Here is an 8780-nt window from a genome sequence, read left to right on the forward strand (position 1 = left end):
ACGAACTGCGCAATATCATAATCTTGTCTCGCTTCCTGTCGCTGCGGGGCTGAGGACTGAGGAGATTGAGTGATTAGCTTAGCCCGTATATTTATTTTCAGCATTATGACAAAGATTAACATTAAGGGCGAGTATTTTTCATCCCCATACAATATCTCCTGACATGGAGGAAAGAGGAGACTGGGAAGAAGAAAATGAAGATGGAGAAGGGAGTAAGGAGAAGGATAAGGATGAATAGAAATAGAGTGCGTGGTAGTTTTTGAAGACGAGGAGGAGTAAGAAGAGGAAGATGAATGGGTGGGGCATGAAGTAAAATGAGGGTGATGATGATGACGAGGAGGAGAAGGAGGCTAACCCGTCTGAAGTAGATGAAGAAGAACCGAGGATAACTTTTTATTTATTTATTATTATTATTATTTTTTTTTTTTAGCCACATAGTAAGTATACACCGGAACATAATAATCTCATTCCCACCCATGAGAGAGGAAGTTTGTCTCAAGATCATGTGTTGTTTTCTCGGTTCGGCGCCAAGCACAACATTTGACAGGACTCTCGTAGGATTCCTGGGTATTTCCATGGGAACCTTTCTGATCCTGGTGGTAGTTCGACCCTTCTCCTGTACGATGAAGCTAAAACAAGTACCCATTAGAACCTGGTTGATCTCATTTTCGACCTCTGGAAATAGATGATGTGAGGGCCAACGAAAAAGCCATCTACTTTGTCTTCTTCTCCCTGCTTTCCTTCTCCTTTTTCTATTTCTTCTCTCTCTTCTTTTACTACTTCCTCTCCTTTTCCTTCTCCTTCTTCGTCTTTTTAATTCTTCTTCTTTTTCTTAGTTCTTCTTTTTCTTAGTTCTTCTTCTTTTTCTTAATTCTTCTTCTTCTTCTTTTTCTTAATTCTTCTTCTTCTTCCTAATTTTTCTTCTTTTTTCTTATTTTTTTTCTTCTTCGTCGTCTTCTTAATTCTTCTTCTTCTTCTTCTTCTCCTCGTTTGTCCTCATTTTCCCTTATGCGTGGGTTGGACGGGCTATATGAGTCTGCCCCACATTTAACCACTCGCCTAATAATGTTTTTTACACACTATGCACGACAATAAGATGAAATTACTCTGCACGTTTCGTTTAAAATATAAGTGCAAAAGTCTAACCGTAGCCATTGTATAATTTATGGGGAGGGGGCACTATTGTTTAACGAACATTGTAATCTATCTATGTTATGAAGGGAATGATTTATACGGCTTTAACTTTGTGGAACGGTTAAGGGGGCACAATTATGATAAAAAAAATTCATTTATTCCTATTTTTATTGTATATTTTGATTGATTGATTGATTGATAGTCTATTGTTGCAAGTAAACAACAAAGGAGAAGGGAGGAGCATGCCATCCCAACCCCCAGGCAGTACAGAGTGTGATTATACAACTAAGGATACATGTGGAAGTAGCACCAGGAAACTAAAAAGATACAATGGTAGGGGACAAGTGCTAAAAAGTAAATAAATAAAAAATAAAGGCCTTGATTTAGTCAAGGGAGCAGACATAAGGGACTGGACATATGAACTACAATCTAGGGGCAAATGCAGGATACTCACTGAGCACAGCTGAAGGAACATTATTGTTAATGAACCAGCCCACCAGCCCAGGCAGGTCCCAGTGGCCCTGTGGGCGGTAGGCACTAATAGCAGGATATTGCAGGACATAGTGTTTGAGCGTGTGGCCCCCTGGCCTGGCACACAAGCGGCAAGGTACAGGGTCAGCCCCACTGACCTCCCAGTAATATCTGTAGCCCAGCCTCAGCCGCATCACCACCAGATCATAGGATGCACTAAGCCTACCATAAGTGTGGGTGCAGATACTTGATACCTGGGCATAGTGAATGCTGGAGGGACTACCATCCTGACACCTCAAGGCCAGCTGATTGGTAACAGACTCACTAACAAGGGATTTAAGTCTATTCTTATCATAATTATAGGTGTATTCAACACCTGGGTGTATATTGAGATCATCAGAGGCAGCACGAGCAAGTCTGTCTGCCTTTTCATTATGAGGCAGCCTAACATGTGAGGGCACCCAGATGAAGTGGGCAGTAGCACCACAGCGCTCAAGCAGGCTAACATATTTTGCTTATTCATTTTGGTTATGCATACAATACGTGTCAACTAAAATTGCCACCACTGATACTTTTCATACTACATTGTCATCTCTTGTAGTAGTAGTAGTAGTAGTAGTAGTAGTAGTAGTGTTAAAGATATCCCGCAGTAGGAGTGTTATCAAAGCCGGATACTGTGACTTGATAAACGTTTCAAATACCATGAACCTAACACTTGTAAAACACACACACACACACACACACACACACACACACACACACACGTATATTTTTTCCCTCTTTTACATATAATCCTTTTTCTTTCCTTCCTCCTGTTCATTTTCAAAGCTATTTATGTTGGGTTGGTGGAGGGCTATTTTTCCTTCTCTACATTTCTTTCTCCTATGATACTATTTTTTCAGTATTTTTCCTCCTATATGTTTGTCCTCGATTACTAGTCTAATTTCGTTTCTTGGAGGATGTTTTCAAGGGCAGGATCATACTAATTACCTGACTATTCATCTCAACTATATAACTATCTAAATAAGGCTTATGGGAACAACTATCCAACATTTCTCTTTTAACTTAATTTCCTAGGCTGCCTTTCCTCTTCTCCTTTTATTGCCTATACTTCTTCCGCTGTTATTACCATTTTTTCCGTTAATCCTTCCTCTTCTTTATCCTGTTATGCATCTTTCCCCCTACTATTTATTTTTCCTCGGTGGTTGCTGTGACTGGGTTCTGAGCGAGCGCAATGCAATACTACCCAACTTACGTGCTATCATATTTCCCTTATCATTTTTTTCCTTCCTCTAAACTTACTGGGCCCTTCCGTTATGCATCTCTCAATCCTGTTTTCCTTCTTCGTTGACCCTCTTCTTCTGTTTCTTTGTCATACTGCGAAACTTGAATACTACCTTCTTTTCCTTCTTCTTCTCCTCCTCTTCCTTCTTTTCTTGCTCTGCCGCAGTGTAGCCAGGGAAGGGCTCGTACAGGTCGTTCTCGCAGACGTACACGTCATGGCCCTCATGGGTGGAGGAGGCACGTCGCACGGTGGTGGTGGCTGGGGTGATGGTGGGGTTCCTGAGGGGTGGTGGATAGTGGTGTTATTGTGATGATGGGGGTGATGGTGGGGTTCCTGAGGGGTGGTGGATAGTGGTGTTATTGTGATGATGGGGGTGATGGTGGAGTTCCTGAGGGGTGGTGGATAGTGGTGTTATTGCGATGATGGGGGTGATGGTGGAGTTCCTGTGGGGTGGTGGATAGTGGTGTTATTGTGATGATGGGGGTGATGGTGGGGTTCCTGAGGGGTGGTGGATAGTGGTGTTATTGTGATGATGGGGGTGATGGTGGTGTTCCTGAGGGGTGGTGGATAGTGGTGTTATTGTGATGATGGGGGTGATGGTGGTGTTCCTGAGGGGTGGTGGATAGTGCTGTTATTGTGATGATGGGGGTAATGGGGGTGCTACTACTACTACTACTACTACTACTACTACTACTAATAATAATAATAATAATAATAATAATAATGGTTGGTTATGATAGGTCTTTGATTGAGGGACAAGTCATGTGTATTTTGTTTTCTGTGAATGTCATGAATAATGTGTGTAATTATAAAGTCTCTCTCTCTCTCTCTCTCTCTCTCTCTCTCTCTCTCTCTCTCTCTCTCTCTCTCTCTCTCTCTCTCTCATTCTTTTCCTCCTTTCTTCCGTACTTTTTTTCATCCCTTCCATTCTCTTTCCCTTTCTTTCCTTTCATTTCACATCCCTACCCTTCCCTTCCCTAGGCTTCTCTTCCCTTTCCTTCCCTTCCCTACGCTTCTCTTCCCTTCGCTACCCTTCCCTTCCCTACGCTTCTTTTCCCTACGCTTCTCTTCCCTTTCTTTCCCTCCATAAGCAGGTAACTCCCCCCACACATACCCACACTCCCCCACCACCACCACACTCACCTCGCTTCACGTACCACCATCACCGCCACGACACTCAGGATAATGCTCGCCACCACTTCCACCACCAGCACCGCCAGGAGAGCCACAGCCGGGCCTGGGGGTGTCGAGGGGGTGCGGGGGATGGGACTCTCTTCTGTGGCCAGGGGAGTCTCAGTGGTTGTGTGAGGCGAGTCAGAGGTGGAGGAAGTTGTTTGCCGGTCATGGGTGACGGTGGTTGTACTTAGCTGATCTGTGGACTTGTTCATTGCGATATTGGTACAAAAGCCATCATTTTCGTTAGACTTGAAGGGCTGCAAAACGTCTTCCTTGCATACAATTTCCTCGTTAGTAGTAATGCTCTGTACTCGTCCGTCCTTCATTTGCAAGCACGTCACAGCACACTCACCGTAACTCATACTGACATAGAAGGTGCGTGTCTTTTGCTCCACCACCCTCACTGTTAACAAGTCAGTGTCATTTCGTACGCAGTTGTTGTGGAGATTCATCGTTACATTATCTGTCCCGTCAGAATAGTTGACATGTAGGATGATTTTCTCCGTTTTGGGCTTCACAAAAGTTACACAGAACAAAGAGCTGGTGTTGCTTGGGGTTGATGAGTCTGAGGAGGGTTGTTGGGCGAGGGCTGTGAGGAGGCAGGAGGCGGCGAGCACCAGCGTTAGTCTGCTCCGCGCCATGCTTGCCACGAAGGGCGTGTCGGACTGACTGGCTGATGGCGCTGACGGAGTGGAGGAGAAGGAGGAGGGGGGGAAAGGATGTCCTGCACACACACACACACACACACACACACACTTATTTGTATCATCAACAGCAACCTTTTTAGTATGTAGTAGTAGTAGTAGTAGCAGTAGTTGTAGTAAGGATCAGTCAGTAAAAAGATAATGACAAAAGTAAGATAAACGAGGACTGAGAATCTTTTATTAGCGTCTTTCTCATGATTGCACTTCGGAGTACTCAAGTTATTTACACCACTCCCTCACACAAAGGTCGCAGAAAAAAAAGTCCATGCAGTTTACGCCCCTTTATTTTATTTTCCACACTTTGCAAATCACGTTTCCCCTTCACCCGTAGTTCGAGCAGTTCAGGCTTCGATGACTCCCACGCCATTACAAGACTCACGGCTAAGACATTCAATTCTCTCTCTCTCTCTCTCTCTCTCTCTCTCTCTCTCTCTCTCTCTCTCTCTCTCTCGTGTTGTTTTTCTTCTCCGTTATGCCTTTCCTCTGTTTTAAGATCACTGTGTTGTTTTACGTGTGTTTCTTTGTTTTGGTTTTATTTTCGTCACACACACACACACACACACACACACACACACACATCATCCCATCCTTATCTTATACACAACTATTCTCACACATCTCTTCACCGTCCTTCACCTCCATCCTCAACCACACTCAAAGCACACCCCGAGATCAGCCATTCGTTGTCAGCCAGTGAGTTCGTGTAGCTAGCTAATCGTGTCTACAGGAAACCAGGTCGTCGGAGGCGTGGCGCTCCGATTTGTCGGTCACAGAACATATCCAATCGATCATCTTCGTAACGTCTGTGTACACGCCCGGATATCCTGGACGCCCGCACCCGATACTCCAGGATGACACCCCGATGATGTATCCGTCCGAGGTGGCCAGCGCCCCGCCCATGTCACCCTGCAAGAAGAGGTGTTAGAAGAGAGAGGGGAAGGTGAAGAAGCTGTGTTAGGGAGGGGATTTTTTTTTACAATAAAGGAGATAGCTAAAGGGCACAAAAAATGTTAACAACAATAAAAAAAGCTACTCGCTGCTCACAAAAAGAAACCAAAGAGGTGGCCGAAAGAGAGGTCAATTTCGGGAGGAGAGGATGTGAAGAAGAGGTGTTAGAAGAGAGAGGGGAAGGTGAAGAGGCTGTGTTAGAGGGGATTGTGAAGAAGAGGTGTTAGAAAAGAGAGGGGAAGGTGAAGAGGCTGTGTTAGAGGGGAGAAGACGTGAAGGGGAAGAAGTGCAGATAGGAGAAAGAGGGGAAGGTTAAGCTTGGGGCATTCGTTATGGCTGCGCGTGGCCTCGGTGCTCATCTCCGTTGCGTTGGTCCTTGAAGGGGGGTATAGAATAAGAGATGTGAGATTAGGAGTATAGAATGGCAAAGCAGGATTGTGTTGAGAGGATTGGGAGATGAGGAGTGTTGAACGTTTGTTGCAGAAGGATTTTTTTTTCTTTTTAGTATGTGTGTGTGTGTGTGTGTGTGTGTGTGTGTGTGTGTGTGTGTGTTAGGGGAGGGAAGATGAAGATAGGATGTTTGTGTAATGCAAAATAAATAAGAACTGGTATTACTACTACTACTACTACTACTACTACTACTACTACAACATTGCCAAACCACACACACGTCTTCTCCCTCTCACATACCTCCTCCCAAACACCTCTCCCCTTCTTCCCGCACTCCAGACATACACGCCCCCTCTCCCCACCCCTCACCCCCCTTCCCCTCCTTCCCCTCAACCCCCTTACACTCTCCCTTTACCTGACACGAATCGAAACCCCCATGCGTGAGGTTGCCAGCACAAATCATGGTGTCGGTAAACTCTGCATACACTTCCTGACAGATTTCTTGGGCCACCAGGGGGATCTGCGCCTTGCGAACCACCGAGGAAAAGAGTCCAGTCTCGCTCACCCGCCCCCAGCCCGCTATGGTGTAGAGGTTATTGTTGTTCCCACCACACCCTTTGTCCTCCTCGCAGTCGCCTGGGGAAGAATGGGGAATGGAGGAAGTGTGTAAATATGCGTAAATGGGTTGTTCGTTTTGGTTGTTCTTCTCCCGGTTGTTTGTCCTCCTTGTGGTTGGGGTGTTTTTGGGGTGAATGGGGAATAGGGGTGGGGGGGGAGAGGGTGAGTGCGTATATGGTTGCCTGCTTGTGTTTTTTTGTTTGTTTTGTTTTTGTGTTTGTTTTGTTTTGTTCGATGTTTTTTTTTTTTTTTTTTTTTTTTTTGGTGATTATTTTGTTTTCTATTTTTTTATTTTTTTATTTGGTGGGCCTAATTAAGGTTGTTGTTGTTGTTGTTGTTGTTTGTTGTTTTGAGATTTTTTTTCCTTTTCATCTTTTTTTATTTCATGGTATTTCTCTCTCTCTCTCTCTCTCTCTCTCTCTCTCTCTCTCTCTCTCTCTCTCTCTCTCTGACGCCCCCCCCCCACACACACACAAGCTCCCCCCTCCCCCTCCCCCCCCTCCACCCTCCACCCCCCGTATCCACACGCTTACCCTGTTCTGCCATCAACTGCTCTCCTCTCCTTTCCTCCTCGAACTTCCAGGCGGGCAGCTTCAGGACGTCAATTCGCTCGCTGTACAAGACGTAGAAGCTCAGTCTGAGGATGGCGATGTCGGCGTTGTGGGTGTAAGGGTCGTAATCCGGGTGTAGCATTATGAGGCTCAACCGGCGGAATCTCTCAAAACCATCGATCTCTGCCATATTGTACTCCCCCAGGACGACCTAGGACGGAAGGAGGTGATGAAGGAGGGGTATTAAGGGGTAACGTTGCGTATTGGTTGGCCTTGTTTTTGTTTTTTTTGTTATTGTTACTCAAGGCTGTTATTAAAAATAGGTTCGTGTTCCTTTTTTTTTTTTTTTCAGTAGTAAAGTCCTTTGAGGTAATTGTTTTTGGAATGGTGATTGGTAAAAGAGGAAGGAGAAGGAGGAGGACGGAAGGAGGACGGACAGGTGATGAAGGAGGTGATGAAGGAGGTGATGAAGGGGGTGATGAAGGAGGTGATGAAGGAGGTGATGAAGGAGGGGTAAGGTTCCGCATTGGTTGGCTATCGGTGGTTTTTTTTTTTTTATTGTTTTGCAAGGTTGTTATTAGAGGTAGGTTCGTCTTGTTTTGTTTGTTTCTTTTTCAGTAGTAAGGTCCTTTGAGGTAATTGGTTTTGGAATGGTGATTGGCAAAACGGGAAGGAGTAGAATGACGGATAGAAGTAAATGGAGGAAAAGATGATGATGAGGAGGAGGAGGAAAAGGAGGAAGAGGATTAAGAAGAGAGGCAGAGGTGTATATATTATCATTCACCTCAATATGCTACTTTTTTACCACTGGATATTGCAGTTCTAAGAGGAAGAGGAAGAAGAAAAGAGGAGAAGAGTGTAGAAGTTGTAGAAATATGCTACCTTTAAGACCACAGGATAAGCCAGTCAGGGAGGCGAAGGAATAAAAAGAGGAAGAGGAAGAAGAAAGAAGCGGAGGAGGAAGAGGAAAAGTAGGAAAAGGAAAAAGAAAAGAGGAATGTAGAAGTTGTAGCATCAAAGCACCTCAATATGCTACCTTTAAGACCACAGGATAAGCCAGTCAGGGAGGCGAAGGAATAAAAAGAGGAAGAGGAAGAAGAAAGAAGCGGAGGAGGAAGAGGAAAAGTAGGAAAAGGAAAAAGAAAAGAGGAATGTTGAAGTTGTAGCCTCAAAGCACCTCAATATGCTACCTTTTAGACCACAGGATAAGCCAGTCAGGGAGGCGAAGGAATAAAAAGAGGAAGAGGAAGAAGAAAGAAGCGGAGGAGGAAGAGGAAAAGTAGGAAAAGGAAAAAGAAAAGAGGAATGTTGAAGTTGTAGCCTCAAAGCACCTCAATATGCTACCTTTAAGACCACAGGATAAGCCAGTCAGGGAGGCGAAGGAATAAAAAGAGGAAGAGGAAGAAGAAGGAAGCGGAGGAGGAAGAGGAAGAAGCATTGGGTGCAGAGGCATTTATCACGAAGGCACCTTATTAATTACGCTCATAAGAGGAGGACGAAGAG

The 8780-nt window shown here is 44.8% G+C and overlaps 2 protein-coding genes and 1 long non-coding RNA gene across 4 annotated transcripts in view; all 3 read right to left on the minus strand.

The window, feature by feature from the left end:
• Positions 1-2218: 2218 nt before the first annotated feature.
• Positions 2219-4773, minus strand: LOC126995975 (uncharacterized). Of its 2 annotated transcripts, none has more exons than XM_050855927.1 (2): positions 4034-4767; positions 2219-3168 (listed from the first exon to the last, which is right to left on the minus strand). In XM_050855927.1, the coding sequence occupies exons 1-2, from the start codon at positions 4705-4707 to the stop codon at positions 2931-2933; spliced, it is 912 nt and encodes a 303-aa protein (XP_050711884.1). In that variant the 5' UTR covers positions 4708-4767; the 3' UTR covers positions 2219-2930. The 2 variants fall into 2 exon arrangements, with proteins under 2 accessions (XP_050711884.1, XP_050711885.1); XM_050855928.1 differs by lacking the exon at positions 2219-3168 and adding an exon at positions 3242-3388 and having other exon boundaries at positions 4034-4773.
• A 265-nt stretch (positions 4774-5038) lies between these two features.
• Positions 5039-8780, minus strand: part of LOC126995973 (trypsin-1-like) — an 8087-nt gene continuing 4345 nt past the window's right edge. Inside the window, exons 5-7 of the mRNA XM_050855926.1 lie at positions 7260-7488; positions 6524-6744; positions 5039-5676 (exon numbers count right to left, since the gene is read on the minus strand). Of these exons, the coding sequence (XP_050711883.1) occupies positions 5482-5676; positions 6524-6744; positions 7260-7488 (645 nt within the window). The 3' untranslated portion in view covers positions 5039-5481. The remainder of the gene's footprint in view (positions 5677-6523; positions 6745-7259; positions 7489-8780) is intronic.
• The window catches only part of LOC126995977 (uncharacterized), a 2079-nt gene continuing 901 nt past the window's right edge, over positions 7603-8780 (minus strand). Inside the window, exons 2-3 of the long non-coding RNA XR_007750859.1 lie at positions 8455-8780; positions 7603-8300 (exon numbers count right to left, since the gene is read on the minus strand). The exon at positions 8455-8780 is cut by the window's right edge and continues 488 nt beyond it. This is a non-coding gene — a long non-coding RNA (uncharacterized LOC126995977). The remainder of the gene's footprint in view (positions 8301-8454) is intronic.

Source organism: Eriocheir sinensis, chromosome 9, assembly GCF_024679095.1.
Source record: "Eriocheir sinensis breed Jianghai 21 chromosome 9, ASM2467909v1, whole genome shotgun sequence".
Classification (NCBI taxonomy): domain Eukaryota; kingdom Metazoa; phylum Arthropoda; class Malacostraca; order Decapoda; family Varunidae; genus Eriocheir; species Eriocheir sinensis.

Coding starts and splice junctions, on each gene's coding strand:
- LOC126995975 (XM_050855927.1), bottom strand. CDS start 4,707: ATGGCGCGGAGCAGACTAACGCTGGTGCTCGCCGCCTCCTGCCTCCTC. Junction 3,169..4,033: donor ATGGTGGTACGTGAAGCGAG/GTGAGTGTGGTG, acceptor ACCACCCCTCAG/GAACCCCACCATCACCCCAG.